General features: G+C 33.8%; 1 protein-coding gene across 2 annotated transcripts in view; it reads right to left on the bottom strand.

Annotated features, from left to right (window-relative positions):
* Positions 1-19,702, bottom strand: part of Strn (striatin) — a 110,432-nt gene that overhangs the window by 13,795 nt on the left and 76,935 nt on the right. For both annotated transcript variants that reach the window (XM_021734089.3, XM_078029392.1), the window contains 7 exons: positions 19,307-19,450; positions 16,106-16,242; positions 12,261-12,436; positions 10,394-10,441; positions 9,461-9,582; positions 3,207-3,374; positions 966-1,106 (listed from right to left, as the gene is read on the bottom strand). In XM_021734089.3, coding sequence (XP_021589764.2) covers positions 966-1,106; positions 3,207-3,374; positions 9,461-9,582; positions 10,394-10,441; positions 12,261-12,436; positions 16,106-16,242; positions 19,307-19,450 — 936 coding nt within the window. The remainder of the gene's footprint in view (positions 1-965; positions 1,107-3,206; positions 3,375-9,460; positions 9,583-10,393; positions 10,442-12,260; positions 12,437-16,105; positions 16,243-19,306; positions 19,451-19,702) is intronic.

Here is a 19,702-nt window from a genome sequence, read left to right as displayed (position 1 = left end):
TGAGGCAGGATGATCACAAAAGCCAACATCAGCAACAGTGAGGTGCTAAGCAATTCAGTGAGATCCTGTCTGTAAATAAAATACAAAATAAGGCTGGGCATGTGGTTCAGTAGTGCTCTACCACTGAACTACATCCCCAACCCTCTTTTTCTTTAGAGACAGGGTTTGTTTAAGTTGCTGAGGCTGGCCTTAAACTTGCCCCTGAGTTCAATCTCCAGTACCTGACAAAGATAGACAGCAGCCATTTAAAAAAGCCAAAAACCAAAAACCCAAACAAAAACAAAACAAAAAAGCCATTCTGTATTATATTCTTCATAATCTGAAAAAGCATTTATTTCCTGATCTCCTATATCCAATAAAAGTTTCATATTTGGAATTCTGATAGCCAAAGTGTGATCTACACTCTAGTTAGTAGTGAGCTGTATTAAGTTATATAATTAATATAAAGCTGATTAAAAATGAAATTATGAGTAATCCCAGCACCTCAGAAGGTTGAATCAAAAGAATCACAAGTATGAGACCAGTTTTAGTAACTTAGTGAAACTCTGTCTCAAAATAAAAAATTAAAAGGGGGCTCAGGGTGTAGCTTAGTGGTAGAACACCTCTGACTTCAAGCCCAGTACCTCCAAAAAATAAAAATAAATATAATAAAGGGTAGAATTAAAAACAGATTTTATTTTCTATTCAGAATAATGCCTTCTTCAAACAGAACTAAATATTAATTGTGTGTTATAAATCAATCTTGACTCATATGTGGGATAATTTAAATCCTGTTTCAAATAATATAGTTATAAATCTATGTAAAAGTTAACCCTTAAAAATCAATTGTAAATCATTATATTCTTTTAAGCAAAATGTGTTCTGAGCTTTAGGAAGCAGAATATTTTGTAATGACTCTGGAAGTTATAACTGATTAAGTTAAAAAACTGATCCAAATGCAAACCATTAAAAATTGGCATACATACTTGAATCTAAATTGGATTCTAAAGTAAGAATGCGTTGTTGGGTTTCCATGTTAAAGATGCTTGTATACCCTTTGCTGAATGATGCTACCATATGGCTCGGGTCACTGCTCACTAGATCCACAGAGGCAGGGATTCCCAATTCTAAAAGAGAACATATTTGGAGAATGGCATTTAAAGGGTTTATTTGACAATGAGCTCAAAATATAGAAAATGTAGCAATGTGCTCAAGTAATAGCATGATTTCCTTAAGAAGTATATAAGGTTTACCATTAAAATAAGAACTTTTTCACAGACACTCAATGTTAACACTATTTCTTCTGCAACTTTCTGCCTTATTGTCCTTACCTGTTTTATATATCTTCTACCTGCTATTCTGCTAGTATATTCATGGACTATAAACCTTGATTTAGAAAGCAAATGGAAAACAATTATGGACTACAAGTTTTGCTATTTCCATCTCAATCTGGTACTTAGAGTCACCCAAGGGAAATTCTTCATTTAAAAAAATCCATAATGGGCTGGAGGAGTGACTCAGCAGTAGAGTGCTTGCATAGCTCATGTGAGGCTCTGGCTTGAAACCCCAGTACCATCAAAAAAAAAAAAAAATTCATCTCTTGTTAGAAATTTTATGTCAGTAAAATTAAGGAATTAGATAAGAAATAATTTGTTAAAATTCAAAATTGAGGCAACATATCAAAATCTAAAAATAAGTTATGATAACTCAGGAAAAAAATTTTAAATTTACTGTGTAGAATAGTTAAATCTTAGAGTATATTTTTAACATAAAAACTAATACATATAAAATGAATAATCTGATGCTCAACATCTAATTAAAGCAAGCTAACAGTTCAAAAATAAGTGAACTTTCAAAGACATATGAATGGCCAACTAAGAAACAAAAAAGGGCTCAACATGTTACCAAAGAAATGCAACATTAAAACTAAAAAGTTAAGGGGCTGGGGTTGTGGCTCAGTGGTAGATCACTTGCCTAGTATGTGTGAGGCCCTGGATTCAATTCTCAGCACCACATATAGACAAAGGTCCATCAATAACTAATAAAAAATATATATAAAAAACTAAAGTGAAATACTACTACATATCCACCAGAATGGCTAAAATTAAATAGACTGAAAACACCTCAAAATGTTGATAAGGCTGTAGAGCAAATGAAACTCTCACACATTCCAGTCAGTGGGAAAATATTGGCAATTTCACATAAAGTTAAAAAACAAAACAAATAGGTTTGGGGTTGTGGCTCAGTGGTAGAGTGCTCACCTAGCATACATAAAGCACTGGGTTCAATCCTCAGCACCACATAAATGTAAAATAAGATATTGTGTCCAAATATCTAAAACTAAAAAATAAATACTTAAAATAAACAAACAAAAACCCACCTATCCTAAAGCCCACCAATTTTACTTAGAGGTCTCTACCCACCTATAGTGTATGAAAATATATAATGTTCCTAGCAGCTTTGTTCATAATAGGCCCAAAATGGAGCAACCCAAGTATCAACAGATAAATGAACAGACAAAATTATGGCTTAATGAAATACTAATAACAAAGAGAAATAAACTGACACCGAATTATAGAAACATTCTAGTAAGTAAAAAGCCAGACACTAAAAGGTACATTCTATATTATTTCATTTGAAGTTTTAGAATAGACAATTGTATTCTCTTCTCTGACTAGAAGGTCACAGAGGAGCTCTAGGGAAGTGAAAAAAGTGTTCTGTTTTAATAGTGGGAAATGAAGGGTTGTATTCATTTATCAAATGAACTCAAGTGTATCTTTTAAGATCTATATTTTTCACTGTATATACACTGCATCTCAATTTTTAAAAATTTAAAATTAATGTTTTCTCTTCAAATATTATATTATGTTTTTAAGAATTACACATAGGTTGGGCATGGTGACACATGTCTGTAATCCCAGTGGCTCAGGAGGCTGGAAGCAGAAGGATCACAAGTTCAAAGCCAGCCCTGTCTCAAAATAAAATATGAAAAAGGACTGGGGATGTGGCTTGGTGGTTAAGGGCCCCTGGGTTCAATTCCTGGTACCAAAAAAAAAAAAAAAACATATAAATTGGAAATACATAAATATTCAAATGAATATTCTTCTGTTGCTTCAAACAGTCTTCATTAAACAGTAAGAGTTCTTAGAATCATTAATTTATTGGTTTATTTTCAGAATAAGATGTTTTTATAAAGGATTTAGAAAAATATTTTTTAAAATACGTACCTTGATTATCATTAAATACACTTAGTGCAGGAGCCACCTCAGTTGTATTCCACAAACGAAGAGTGCCATCTGCTGAACAGGACAACAAACGCTGATGTGCTGCACTGTATGCCAAACCCCAGACTGCATCTGTGTGGCCTAGCAGAGGACCTCTTAAAACAGAAGGATCTATATAAAATAGCAAAAATACAAATCAGAAGGAAAAGAAATCATAAAGATACTTAGCCTCCAGAAAAAGTAAGATATTTAAACAAAAGCACCTGATCACAGTATAAAATATATTCCCCAGTTTCTATTATTCTTCTCAATTACTGCAGCAATTAAAAACAGGCTTGGAAATAAGCAAATGTACAACTTAACATTTCAAAATTAAAATTTAAAAGCACATCATCTTCCTTTTAAGAAAATTAGGGACATCCTTCTCCTTTCCTTTTATCCTTCCATTTGTCTAGATTTTTTTTTTTTTTAATTTTGAATTTACCTTTGGAGAAAACACAACTCATACTGTCTGAGGAAGTGAACAAAGGTCTTCCCCTCTCTGAATTTCTTAAGCACTTTGGCTATACCTCTTTCTGGCCACCTATCCTATTGTACAATGACAATTGTTCGAATATTAAATTATCCATACTTGAGAGGAACCGAGACCTATAGGAATCCCCAAATCCTTAATTCACAGAGAGAGATAACTAGGATATGAATAATGTGGGATAATGGGGCAGGGGCAGGAGAATCGTCTCTTAGCAGTCTTTTTTTTTTTGGTCATTGATGGACCTTTATTTTATTATTTACATGTGGTGCTGACAATCGAACCCAGTGCCTCACACATGCCAGGCAAGCACTCTGCCACTGAATCACAACCCCAGCCTTAGCAGTCTTATGATAAAAGTAAAATTGGCAACTACAGTTATTAATTCTGACAAAGATTCTATGAAGTGATGCTTTCAAGATGTCTCACAGAAATGAAGTCTGGAAATGCCAATGGTATTATGGGTCTTATATTCTGTCTCAGATGTACCATAAAATGTTTATTGAAGACAAACTGTGTGTCAGGCACTATGAGAAATGCTCATGCCACACAATACTACCCTGTCCTCAAAACACTCTGTTGGAGGTATAGTGCTAGTGACAGATACTAGTTACTACAGAATGTAATTGAGATGAATGACAACTAGAGTATACAGACGTCAGTCAGAGAATAGAGGGAAGCCATGCCTGGCAAGGAGGCAGCACCTATAAAATCACAGAAGGAAAAAAAACTTGATGTGCAAGAAAATTTATGAGCAGTTCAGTATTAATGGAGTGTGGATGATGAAGCAGAAAGTGCATGAGAAGAGGGCAGCTGGTTTATGCTGGGATTTCTATGACATATTAAGAAACTTGGAAATTATCCTGATAGCCATTAGAGATTCACTGAAGAATTTCCTGGAAGCAGAAGGGGCAGGTAAGTATTAAATAAGGTAACCTTACCTCTGGTACAGAAGACAGATTGGACAGAATTAGATAAAGCAAAGGGACTGGTTCAGTAAATTGGAAGAGTAATGATAAAGACCTAAGCTAGGGCAGTGGTACAAGGGAAGGAGTAAATTCAGAAAATATTTAGGAAGTCATATAAAAAAAACTAAGTAATTAGTAAGCTGTGGATAGTATGCCAAAGCAAGGAATCAAGGAAAACTCTCAGGTTTCTAGTTTTGATAATTCTGATAATACCACCAACTAAAAAAAGAAAGAAAGACATGCTGAGATGTACAGATGAGACAGACACTTTGAAATTTTCTACAGAGATTCTGCAGCTTAAAAAGGATTTATGAGTCAACAGCAAATAAAACCACAGAAGTAGGTTTAACTTTGTCTGGTTTCGGAATCAGGGTGATGTTGGCCTCATAGAATGAATTTGGAAGAGCTCCCTCTTTTTCTATTTCCTAAAATAACTTAAAAAGTATTGGTATTAATTCTTCTTTAAAGGTTTTGTAAAACTCCGCTGTATACCCATCCGGTCCTGGGCTTTTCTTGGTTGGTAGTCTTTTGATGGCTTCTTCAATTTCATCCATTGATATTGGTCTGTTCAAATTGTGTGTATCCTCCTGACTCAGTCTGGGCAAATCATATGACTTAAGAAATTTATCGATGTCTTCACTAACTTCTATTTTATTGGAATAGACACCTCAAAGAAAGAAAACTACAGACCAATATCTCTAATGAACCTAGATGCAAAAATCCTCAATAAAATTCTGGTGAATCGAATACAAAAACACATCAAAAAAATTGTGCACAATGATCAAGTAGGATTCATCCCTGGGATGCAAGGATGGTTCAATATACGGAAATCAATAAATGTTATTCACCACATCAATAGACTTAAAAATAAGAACCATATGATCATCTCAATAGACGCAGAGAAAGCATTCGACAAAGTACAGCATCCCTTTATGTTCAAAACACTTGAAAAAAAAGGGATAACAGGAATGTACCTTGACATTGTAAAAGCTATCTATGCTAAGCCTCAGGCTAACATCATTCTGAATGGACAAAAGTTGAAGGCATTCCCTCTAAAATCTGGAACAAGACAGGGATGCCCTCTATCACCACTTCTATTCAATATAGTTCTTGAAACACTGGCCAGAGCAATTAGACGAAAGAAATTAAAGGCATAAAAATAGGAAAAGAAGAACTTAAATTATCACTATTTGCAGATGACATGATTCTATACTTAGAAGACCCAAAAGGGTCTACAAAGAAATACTAGAACTAATAAATGAATTCAGCAAAGTGGCAGGATATAAAATCAACACGCATAAATCAAAGGCATTTCTGTATATCAGCGACAAAACTTCTGAAACGGAAATGAGGAAAAACACTCCATTCACAATATCCTCCAAAAAAATAAAATACTTGGGAATCAACCTAACAAAAGAGGTGAAAGATTTATACAATGAAAACTACAGAACCCTAAAGAGAGAAGTAGAAGATGATCTTAGAAGATGGAAAAATATACCCTGTTCATGGATAGGCAGAACTAACATTATCAAAATGGCGATATTACCAAAAGTTCTCTATAGGTTTAATGCAATGCCAATCAAAATCCCAAAGGCATTTCTTGTAGAAATAGATAAAGCAATCATGAAATTCATATGGAAAAACAAAAGACCCAGAATAGCAAAAGCAATTCTAAGCAGGAAGTGTGAATCAGACGGTATAGCGATACCAGATTTCAAACTATATTACAGAGCAATAGTGACAAAAACAGCATGGTACTGGTACCAAAACAGGCGGGTGGACCAATGGTATAGAATAGAGGACACAGAGACTAATCCACAAAGTTACAACTATCTTATATTTGATAAAGGGGCTAAAAGCATGCAATGGAGGAAGGATAGCATCTTCAACAAATAGTGTTGGGAAAACTGGAAATCCATATGCAACAAAATAAACTGAATCCCTTCCTCTTGCCATGCACAAAAGTTAACTCTAAATGGATCAAGGAGCTTGATATCAAATCAGAGACTCTGCGTCTGATAGAAGAAAAAGTTGGCTCTGATCTACATATTGTGGGATCGGGGTCCAAATTCCTTAATAGGACACCTATAGCACAAGAGTTAATAACAAGAATCAACAAATGGGACTTACTTAAACTAAAAGTTTTTTCTCAGCAAGAGAAACAATAAGAGAGGTAAATAGGGAGCCTACATCATGGGAACAAATTTTTACTCCTCACACTTCAGATAGAGCCCTAATATCCAGAGTATACAAAGAACACAAAAAATTAGACAATAAGATAACAAATAACCCAATCAACAAATGGGCCAAGGAGCTGAACAGACACTTCTCAGAGGAGGATATACAATCAATCGACAAGTACATGAAAAAATGTTCACCATCTCTAGCAGTCAGAGAAATGCAAATCAAAACCACCCTAAGATACCATCTCACTCCAGTAAGATTGGCAGCCACTATGAAGTCAAACAACAACAAGTGCTGGCGAGGATGTGGAGAAAAGGGTACACTTGTACATTGCTGGTGGGACTGCAAATTGGTGCGGCCAATTTGGAAAGCAGTTTGGAGATTCCTGGGAAAGCTGGGAATGGAACCACCATTTGACCCTGCTATTGCCCTTCTCGGACTATTCCCTGAAGACCTTAAAAAAGCATGCTACAGGGATGCTGCCATATCGATGTTCATAGCAGCACAATTCACAATAGCTAGACTGTGGAACCAACCCAGATGCCCTTCAATAGATGAATGGATAAAAAAAATGTGGCATCTATACACAATGGAGTACTATGCAGCAATAAAAAATGACAAAATCATAGAATTTGCAGGGAAATGGATGGCAATAGAGTAGATTATGCTTAGTGAAGCTAGTCAATCCCTAAAAAACAAATACCAAATGTCTTCTTTGATATAACGAGAGCAACTATGAACAGAGCAGAGAGGAAGAGCAGGAAGAAAAGACTAACATTAAACAGAGACATGAGATGGGAGGGAAGGGGAGAGAAAAGGGAAATTGCATGGAAATGAAGGGAGACCCTCATTGCTATACAAAATTACATATAAGAGGTTGTGAGGGGAATGGGAAAATAAACAAGGAGAGTAATGAATTACAGTAGATGGGGTAGAGAGAGAAGATGGGAGGGGAGGGGAGGGGGGATAGTAGGGGATAGGAAAGGTAGCAGAATACAACAATTACTAATTGGGCATTATGTAAAATTGTGGATGTGTAATCGACGTGATTCTGCAATCTGCATTTAGGGTAAAATTGGGAGTTCATAACCCACTTCAATCTAATGTATGAAATATGATATGTCAAGAGCTTTGTAATGTTGTGAACAACCAATAAAAAAAAAGTAGGTTTAACTTCCAAAGGAATGTATATATATTACAAAGAATGACTTAGCATCTGGGTCTTCATAAATGCCAATATTTAAGATGAGAAACAAAAGGAGTTTATGAAGGATAGAGAACAGAAACCGTCATAAAAACTATCAAAAAGCCAATGAAATAACAAATTTCCAAAAAAAAAAAATGGACTTGTTAACATTATTAACCACATCAAAAATACTCTTAGATTGGGCAATTAGCTCACCAACAATCTTGTTATGTTTAAGTGATGTAACTAGAAGACAGAATACAGAGGGATGATGCAAAGGGCAAAGACATAGCATTCGTAACTAGTAATTATATTTTTTAGACAATACCATCAAAAAAATAAGGGAAAGATCTTGTCTGGGATGGGAGATACCTGATATGATGAAGGAAGAGAGAGAAAACAGAGTAAGGCTTAATTAAGAAGACAGAGAAAGAGGAAATCAAGAGGTTAGAGTGCCGTCCCAAAGGAGACACAGAGATTAAAGTACAGTCCCTTCTAGTGTAGAAAGAATAAGGTCAAGAGCAAAATGAGAAGTACTGGCCTAGAATAAAATGGGGAACAGCTGATTCCCTGGGAGAGAGGTAAAGAAGGTAAGGAAAGACATGGAACAGATAAATGTGTAAGAGAACTGCAGGAAGGGAGGGGTTATTTTTCATAAGATATGTTTAATGTTCATTACATAAATGTTGGAGAATATTTTTATTTACTGCAGTTATGTTTACCTAGGTTTGTTGGTAAATTAATTTAAAGTAATAATAAAATTCAAATATACTTTTTTGACAAATGACACTTTAAACCATCCTAGAACTTAACCGAAAACCAAAACAGCCAATTTCTAAAGAGTTTCTGCAAGAAAACTGATGATATCTAGTGATGGATTATCATATATTTATGACTTATACTATTCTTTAGAATAAAGGGCATTTCTAAAGTTTTAAGTCTTATATATTTTGGTGGCATGGACTTTAAAACTTATTAGCTCCTACATCCCTCCAATAATTTTACCAAGGGGATAATGACAACATCCATTTTACTTCAAAGTCGTTTACCAACAGTGATGAAATATGATTAAAGATTAGTAACAATGAATTAAGTACCAGGCAGATGACTAAATGAAGACATCAACTGTCAATCAAGTCAGTATTTCTAATCAGTAAGACCCTGGGAGAATGAAAATTGTTTTCTCATGAAAAATGTTTCTTTTTTTCTTTTAGAATTATATATCAAATTGATTCCTAAAGGTAGGAATTTGCATTTTAAACAAAATAAAGACAAACTTCTGTCTTACCTATTATTTTTTTTAAATATCCAATTTTGTCCTTATATATAAATGATGTAAAAATGTTTAAAAGGAAAACATTTTGTTCTTTCAGAACCTTGAATCACATACCATAAGAGTCATAGGGATCAATGTTGGGATTAGTGGTATTCCAGCCCTGGATCAGTCCGTCAGTACCACCACTATAACACTGCTCGCCATTGCTGCTCATTACTACACAAAGCACTGGACCTCTGGGATATAAGTAAATAAACAGGTAAGTATAAGCTGCTAGTCTTAAAAAAAAAATCAATTCTAGAGCATAATTTGTTAAAAATACAAATGCTTAATTAATTATTCAAATAGATTTCTATTTTTCTGCTTTTTATAATGAATGAAAATACTATCAATACTGTTCTTCCTTTGCTAAATTAGAAGTTGGTAAATGATGGTCCTCAGGTCAAATGCTACCAAAACGTTTGTTTGATTTTCAAACAAAACAAATAAAACAAAAATTAAAAACAAACAAAAATACAGATACTATGTAGCCTGCAAAATCTAAAAAAAATTGATTAAATAATCCCTTATGTAAAAAATATACACCAATCTTTGTGCTTCAATGGAAACAAGAAAATATATATGCTTACAATAAAAAACTTGATACACACACACATTCTCTCGCTTGCTCTCTCTCTCACACAAACATAATTTAAACATCACACAAATAAAAATCCAGCAAGGATTCCTACTTGGTAGTGATAAATTTGTTTTTAGCATTATATTATCTGTCAGTTTCTTTTATATTCCAAAAAACCCACTACTAAATATGAAACTTACATAATAAATACATAAGTTAAAAAAAAAAAGACCTAATCAAGTTGTTTAAAAAATATTGGTTTAGGGGCTGGGGTTGTGGCTCAGTGGTAGAGTGCTCGCCTAGTGTGCACGAGGCACTGGGTTTGATCCTCAACACATAAATGTAAAATAAAGATACTGTGTCCACCTAAACTAAAAAATAAATTTTACAAAATACATTGATTTAAAATAAAGAAAAAAAATACTTACTTATGAGCCCTGAAAGTATAGATAGGCTCTACGTCAAGAGAAGTACTCCTAAATCAGAGAGAGAGAAGACAAACTCAACTACTTTAAATTTCAGTAGTAAAAAGTATAACTCAATATACATCATAATACTGATGTATATTGAGTTATAATATTATTATAATACATCATAGTACAGACACTATGGTAATATACCATTCTCAGTCACAGGATACATAAAAAACTTCAATCACACTTTCATGTGGTATCAAGCTCCTTGTTTAATAACACTTGGTTACAATGTTTTTAGCATTGCCGTAATCTATTTGACTTAAGGGAGAGACTGCTTCACTCAGGTCATTCAACATAGGATTGGAAGGGCTAGTTCTGTCATTAACTAGCTAACTGAAAATAAGCAATTTTAGTCTTTCAGTGCTTCAGAATCCTTTATATTTAAAATAAGAGAAAAATGGGGGTAGCACCACACTCAAGGATTCTACAAGTTTAAAATAGTCAAGGACTACAACAATGTATAACAGGATTTCAACAAATGATACTTTTAATTTCCTTGTAATTCCATGAAGGTCTATCCTTGATACCACAAAAACTGTCCAAGTCATCAGTTTGCTCATAACTAAGGTACTAAGGATATCACTATGGGTTACACTACACTACCTAACAGGCCAACTAGATTTAAAGTCAAGTATTTACCATTTTCTACATTATTTTATAGTACTTTATATAAGCATATATTCACTGTCTTCAAATCATTTCCAAGTTTTAAGTTCAAAAGCAAACGTGTCACTGCTACTTTCATGTGATGTTACTAGGTTATTACCAGCAAGTAACTTGTTTCAATATATTTCTAAATTTCAGTAAAGAATATATAATGAAACATTCACATCTCTTGCTCAATGATTGTTCTAGAACTAAAACTAACACATTGTGACCAAATAACTAAAAAGGCAAGAGGCACATGTATAAACAGGAAAATAACTAATCCATAAGAAGTTGCATTTGGTTATACCAAGATCGGGTTGACCTATCTGTTACAGACTGATAAATCAAGTATTTTATCTACCCTATGTATGATTCTCAGCATGATTGCCAATGATCTCCTTTAAACTGGGCAATAGATTTCCTCTACCATTAATAAAATTTGTATAGCCTCCTTCATTTGATGCTCATTTGCACTTTTAAAAGTGCCCGACACAGCAGAAGGGCCCTTGTTGGCACAAGCTAGCTCAGTACCGTGTGATCCAAGGAAGAAAAGAACTCCAATAAGCACCAGACCAAGTGGAATTAAGGCTAGCTTGGGACTTGATAAAAAAAAGTTTATGCTAAATCACGTCTGTTGACACTTAAGAACCAAAGGGTCAATGTAAACACTAGCTGCTAAGTAAAGGCAACAGTGTCTTTCAGTTAGACATATTATTGGTTGGTATGGAAAATACTTAAAGACTCAAGGCTAAAAAATAAGACCAAAGAGAGGTGCCCTACCCCATTAGCCTTTCCTTTCCTCCATCCCATTAAGTCCAAACTTAGTAAACAATGGAGCAGCGTAGAGGTTTCATCATTTTAAACATATCTACCTATACCTGTTTACCAAAACAGTAGAAATTTTCAGTAGAGACATGGGACTTCCCAATTATGACAACCACTACATAAGGGCTATTATCAGCATTTATAAACTCTGGGTAAACCATAAATAATAACTTTTTTCTTAAACATCAGTTTTCCAACCTAACATGAGATTTATAAAAGGGCAATTATGTGTTGAGGTAAAGAAAACTAGAAGAGATATTTGGGAAACTTAATAGCAAATAATTTAAAAATATTTTCCTGCTAAAAAGTGTAACCAAAACATAAAGTTAAAGTAGAATATTCTTACTTTTTGGCTGGGGCTGTTTTCTGCAAATTCCACATTTTCAATGTGTGATCCTCTGATGCTGTTATCAAAACAGGTTCAATGGGGTGGAAAGCAAGTGCTCGAATGCCATCAAAATGACTTCTTAATGTAAATTTAGGATTCCAAGTCTTCCTCAGTGCATCTTTATTGTTTGCTATCTATTAAAGAAAGAAAACAAAGACATCTATAGATTTAGTTAGGGAGGGGGAAAAACACTACCTTTAACATTAACTCTTACTGATTTGTTATTAACCATCACAATATGTAACTTTCAAAAAAAACCCATAATTTTTAAATGTAAATAACCAACAGGCGAAATTAACAACATATAAACAATGGATTACTTTGAAGAAACATGAAACTTGAAATAAAAAAGTTAATATAATTTCATATGAAAACGGATCAAATAATAATGCAAAACAGATCTACACAATGCTATCGTTCGGATCCTGAATGTCCCGCAAAGGCCTGTAAGTTGAAAGCTTGATGGGCAACTTGTGGCACTATTGGGAGGCAGTGGCACCTTTAGGAAAGGGGCCTAGTGGGAGGAAATTAGGTTATTAGGAGTGTTGCCTTGAAGAAGATATTGGGACCCTGGCTCCTCTTTATTTTCTTTTTACTTCCTTATTGCCAAGAGTTCCCCTCAGGGCTGGGGTTATGGCTCAGCAGTAGAGTGCTCGCCTTGCAAGTGCAAGGCCCTGGATTCAATCTTCAGCACCACATAAAAATAAATAATATAAAGGTATTGTGTCCAACTACAACTAAAAAATAAATATTAAAAAAAAAGAGTTTCCATCATTATATACTGCCTTACAAGGGGCCTAAAAGCAACCCACCAACTAACCATGGACAGAAACATCTGAAATCACAAGCCAAAATAAACTTTCCTTTCTTATAAGTGGTAATCTCAGGCATTTTGTCACAATGACAGAAAGCTTACTAACACAACTAGGATGACTCTAAAACCAAGTCACTTAAACTAAATTATATAAAATAAAATTTATGGTAATAGTTGAAAACTAAGTTATCTATAAACCTCTTAACATTAGAGAGAAGACTAACAAGTTTCACTAGATGCTGGATAGACTCTTTTTGGGGTTAGCAGAGAGGGAACGTAAGTCAGGTTCTACTTCTAGCCATGATGAATTAGGGAATATGGACTAGCCCTGTACTAAGGACAAGTAGAAAAGCTGAACTAAATATTAAACAAACAAAAATGAATAACCAACAAAAATGTGAAGAAAAACCCAGTTGTCATGGCGCAAGGGATGAAGGTAGGTACAGGTTAGTAGGTGAACACAGGACAAGGCCTAAGGAGGTCAGCTCGATCTGGGTTATTTTTCCCCAGAAGTGTTTACTGATTCCAAAAGGGATGGCCGAGAGACCAAATAGTGCTTCTGATGGGCTCATACTGGCATAGGGATAGGAACTGGTGTCTAGAACCTGTCAAGAGGGGAAACTTCATGAATCACTTTGTTTTGGGTTATGATTTCAAAGGGCTGCATCCTAGACATAAAGGTGAATAGAAGAAGCTAAGCCCTTGCAGGGATCATACATCGGTTTTGGAACATAAAAAGTAGAGTGGGGCATGGTGGCACATGCTTATAATCCCAGGGGCTCAGGAAGCTGAGGCAGGTGGATCACAAATTCAAATCCAGCCTCAGCAAAAGCAAGGTGAGACCCTGTCTCTAAATAAATACAAGAGGGCTAAGGATGTGGTTCAATGGTTGAGTGCCCCTGAGTTCAATCCCTGGAACTCCTACTCCTCAAAAAATTGAACATGTGATTCCAAGTGTCTAATAGCTATAGACATCTGAAAAAAGCAAATTAAAATATATTTATGGAGGAAGATATAATCTTAGGTCTGAAGTTATCTCTATAGTAAAATTTTCAAATGTAGTTATTTGGACATAAAAATAACCATGTACATGAGATAAGGCATATTAAAAAAGTGAGGAGACAACATATAATAAGAAGAAATGGCTGAGAAATTTACAAAATTAATGACAACACACCAAGCCATGAAGATCTAAGAGCCCTCAGAAATTTAAATAAGAAGAAAACTAAACCTTGCCTAACAACAGACATAAATGAAATCAGTCAAAGAAATCAGGCTACCATTAAATGACAAATAACAGAAATGATACAGTTGACTTTAGTAAGAAAAAATAAAAATAAAAAGACAATAAAATAACGTTTAAAGTTAAGGAAAAAACAATAACAACTTCTGCCAACCAGAATTCAATATGAGATAACAGTTAACCCACTCAGGCTAAACAAAGAAATTTAAGAAAAACCAGAAACTAAAAGAATTATATACTCTCATTAAACAGAAGTATTAAAAGTGTTCTTAGGGTGATCCCAGGTGGACAGTAAGACATGCAAGAAAGAATGAAAAAAAAGCAAAATGTAAAACAGATAATCCTAACTGAATATAAAGTATAAAAAACAATGATACCTTATAGAAGATATATATTTAGAAATATATAACAAGAATGATGATAAATAGTGATGGAGTTAAATAGAGTTAAAAGTATTCTAGGGACTTCACAAATAAAATTTTAATAAGGATTTTATGGTAATCTCTAAAGAAACTATTGAAAGAAAAGCAAAAGCTTGTGTAAACTCTAAATAACAGAGGGTCAGAGGCTTGCAATAATAAAAACATAACCCCTAAGTAGGCAAAAATAGAAAGAGTAAAGAGAACAGAACAGGTGTTAGACAGTAGATTTAAAACCAAATATATCAATTAATTACTTTAAAAAGAAATGGACTGAATGCTCTAATGAAAAGAAAAAGGCTGTCATGAAAAAAGAAAAAATCAACTAAATGGTGTTTTAAAAAGATAAATGTAAAACACAATATAAAAACACTGGAAACAGAAAACTTTTTTAAAAAAAATTGTATCACATGCGGAGAAGAATGGAAGAAACTTGTTTAGGATACTGTACTAGTTCTGGGTAAGGAACAAAAAATAGACATGAATGGGAGGTGGAAAAAATATATAGATTTCAGCTGTGTTTGGAGGTAGAACCCAAAAGACTTACTAACGGAATTAATAAAGAGAGTTGGAGGTTTTGATTTGTAGGAAGAGAAGTGTGTGGCAAGGAGTGCTTCTTTATCATCCTGTGGTTTACTTGAGGATCCATTCTACATACCCAGTATTGGCCACAGGGGTCACACTATCTTCTCCAGCAGAGAGAATAAGCTCTCAGTGAAAAGATTTTAATGAAATGGTTAAGACAGTTTATAAATACTTTACCTGTGAAACAAGCAATAATTCTTCTGACAAATTTACTGTGGTGAATCAATATAAATGCATTTATAAAACAACATTTGGAATTAAGTAAATGCATGCACAAACATACAAGGTTTCAGGTTTGGTTCAAATCTCTGACAATCAGTCTTCACATCTGGAAGTACACATCTCTGACTACCAATAATTAAAAACATATTTCAACAGAATACTGGTTGATGTATTTAAGAAACAAGGAAAATGTTGTTTTAGGTTGGCATATTTCAACTAACCCCTGTTATCCTTCAACTTTTACAAAATAAAACCCAAACTTGTGCAACTCTTTCTCTAACCAAAACCAATATACAAATCAACTAATTTATGGATTTAGGTAAAGTGTATAATTTTAATCTCTAGATTATTTGGAAAAATACTGGCTTAATTTTATATTTATCTTTTTTCAAAGTCTGCATTTAAAATTGAACCAAGTCTATACTTGTGAAGAAATTTTTCAACTGACATTTTTTCCCCTATAAAATTAAATTTCTATTTTCTAAAACTGAGTAAAAACATCAAAAATAAAACTACTTACATCATAAGCAAGTGAATCTGCTTCATTGGCCACTGTAAGGCCAGCTAATTCTCCAAGTCCTAGTTCACTTTCAAGGGCTTCATCTGCTCCCATGATGAATGACTTCCCAGAAGAAGGAGGAAATGTCAGTGCTTCCACTGAAGTGAGAAGAAAAAGAAACACTAAAAACCTCTACTCTTTCCTTTTCACTATATAGAATAATACTACGATAGAAGGAAAGTAAGTTTCTCCCATTCAATATTTCATGCTAATGTCTCAAATAATTTCTATTACTAAACATATAATAACAATTGGTTCTGAACACTGCTGGTCTCATTAAAAAAAAAACTGATATAACCTAGAAGACTATAGATGTTTTCAAGTAAAAATGATTAAAATTGTAAAATGTGCTTATTTGAGGCAAAATTAATATGTTGGATTAGAAGTCAGGATCACTTCTGAGAGGCGGAAAAGGGCTGTGATTAGAAGGGACACAAGCAAGGCATGGATGGCTTGGTAATGTTGTACTTGACCTTGGGGGTGGTAGCATGGGTGGGTGATAATTCTGACTTTGTGGTAATTCACTAAGTTATATATACCCTATTATTTAGCACTTTTCTGTGGGTATATTGTATTTCATTTAAATTTTCATTTCGAAGAAATTTTTTAAAGTTCATTTGAACACTTTCACTGCTGCCAACTGTGCTTCAAGATGCAGAATAACTTTGTAAAACTTGAAAATATTTCCTTTATAACTCTGGGCATAGCAATCTAATTCTTTCAACAACCATAATAGAAGAACCAGTTTTATAAAATGCTAAATTAAAATAGATTTTTATTTGGTCAATAATAAAATGTCACTTCGTAAAGAAAAATTATTCTGACAAACTGCCAGAGATAGTCTTTGAATAGTTTCCTAGAGATGGTTCCTTTACTGATGACAAACATTTATGAGTTAATTAGATGAATTTAGTAGTTCAGTTCAAACTATTTGCTAAAGAGGTAAATTAACTTTTTCTTAAAAGAAACAAGTCAGTTTTATTAACTAGTATATGTAGAAAAATATATTTACAAGATGTTTTTCATTATATTCAGTCATATCTAATAATATTTGTTTAATAAAATTGTTTTTTTAAAGCGGTCACAGATATTCTACATAAAATTCTTGTCAGAACAAAACAAAAAGATGTTATCAAGCCAATATACAATATAGCGGCAATAATAAAAATTGGGTTTTACCTGAAGTATCATACATCATTGAGGGATCCAAACAACTCTAATACAGAGTGGGATTGTTTAAGTGAGAATAGTAGTTTACAGGCCAAAAATTCAAAAAAATGATTCATATGAGACCATGAGGCTGTCTCCAGCCAAGTTTTTGTTTTATTTTCATCTCTAACCTTTCCAGATAACTTTGTTCAGATGAAATAAAAACAACTCCAAAAAATTTCTAAGATTCCTGGGATTGACCACACACATTGTGTGAGCTAATTTTAACTAATGCTCTCAATTTAGTTAAGTAAAACCTGAACAAGGCAACATTGATTTCCTCACATACCAGTAGCCAGACACTGAACCTATGGACTGAAGACACAGCAATATGGCATAACTGTTATTTGATTATTCTCTATGGTCTCAGAACTTAAAGGACTACAGGCCACAATTCTTTCTTTTTTTTAAATATGTATATACATATATATATATATATATATGTGCATACATATAAATATTTTAGTAGTGAATTGACCTTTTAAAAAAATTATTTATTTATGTGCAGTACTAAAAATCAAACCCAGTGCCTCACACATACTAGGCAAGCGCTCTATCATTGAACTACAACCCTAGCCTCTATTAATTAATTACTTTAAAAAGAAATTTGTGGCCCCTATAGGCCACAAACATTACTAATTAGATTTTATAAAATTATTTAACATGCCTCTTAAACATGACACTAGCCTCATGACTAAAGCTAGATGCAGTGGTGCATGCCTGCAATCCCAGTGAGTTAGGAAGCTAAGGCAAGAAGATCACAAGTTCAAGGACAGCTTCAGCAATTCAGGGAGGCCCTAAGTAACTTAGTGAGACTCTTGTTTCAAAATAAAAAAAATCTAAAATAAAAAAGGGGACATAGCTCATGGTAAAGCACCCCTAGGTTCAATTTCCAGTTCTGTCAAAAAAATAAATAAAAAGTAAAAAATCATAGTATATACAAAGGCTACAGAAGCTTCTTCTGAAAGTGGATGGGAGGCCAAGAAGCATCAGTCATAAGCAATTGAACACACATCTCATGTGTGTGTGTGTGCTGGAGATTAAACCCAGGGCCTGTACATGATTGGCAAGTGCTTTACCACTCAGCTATGTCCCCAGACCTCAAAGAACTATATTTATATATCCCAGGATTATACTGTAAAATAAAAATGGAAACAATCTAAATATTCAAAAGGAAATGGCTTCATCTCATCTAAAATACAATATAGAGTATTATAGTTTGAAATTATTTGTATTTTTATGTTAAGTATAAAACAAACTAGAATTGTTCTATATAGTAACTATAAAAAGTGAACCAGGACTGAAAGAGAACAAGAAAACATGAAAAGAGAAATATGAAAAGAGAAAATGTGACAAGGCTTTCAGGTGACTTTTTGTCCTTTTTGTTTATCATTATACTCAATAAAATATTTATGAGTCTCAAAGTAAACATTCACTACCTATTTTTTTGACTCGATTTTCTCAGTGTTGGAATGGTATATAAAGGGCCTTTTTTACATGTCTGTGAAGCTGGAGGATATTCTACACCAGAATTTAGAGTGGGTTTTTAAATTATGCACTCTTTCCTAAACTCCAAAGATAGAAGTTGAAATCAACATCCCTTGAATGTAAGAAAGCTTGTATTTGGTGAACATTATATAGATCAAAAAGTAAAGTTCCAAGATAGGACAATCTTTTATAATGACTAAATTTATTTTTTTATTTTTGTTTTTTTTAAAGAGTGAGAGAGAGGAGAGAGAGAGGGAGAGAGAGAGAATTTTCAATATTTATTTTTCAGTATTTGGTGGACACAACATCTTTTGTCTGTATGTGGTGCTGAGGATCGAACCCGGGCCGCATGCATACTAGGCGAGCGCGCTACCGCTTGAGCCACATCCCCAGCCCCTATAATGACTAAATTTAGAGATATATGTCCAAGTGCTTTCTTTGCTCCAGAGTGTCTCAAGTACTTGCCTTCATCTGCCCTATTAATTTCGTGCTCAGGAAGCCTGGAGCTGCTAGGTCTGGAAGGTGAACCCACAGATGGCTGCAATGAAGGAAGTTCATCAACATCTCTCAAATTAGCAAGCATATCTTGTAGTTTTGACCTATTGGGCCCTAGCCAAAAAAAAAGGGTAGGGACACAAAAAAGAGGGAACAGAATTATCAAACTGCCATCAAAATGGTACCACAAAACTTATTTCACATCTGCCAACATTTACCTTTAGAAACATCTTCATAGATTAATAAGAAGCAATTATTTTCAAAGTTTTCATTTTATTCTAAAAGTCTGTCTTGAAAAACAATTATATTATATATATTTTTTATATATTAAGCTAACAAATATTATTTCCTTAAAAAAGAATGCTT

The sequence above is a fragment of the Ictidomys tridecemlineatus genome, chromosome 12, assembly GCF_052094955.1.
Source record: "Ictidomys tridecemlineatus isolate mIctTri1 chromosome 12, mIctTri1.hap1, whole genome shotgun sequence".
Taxonomy (NCBI): domain Eukaryota; kingdom Metazoa; phylum Chordata; class Mammalia; order Rodentia; family Sciuridae; genus Ictidomys; species Ictidomys tridecemlineatus.
The sequence above is the reverse complement of the archived record's forward strand: the minus strand, read 5'-3'. Positions and strand labels throughout refer to the sequence as shown.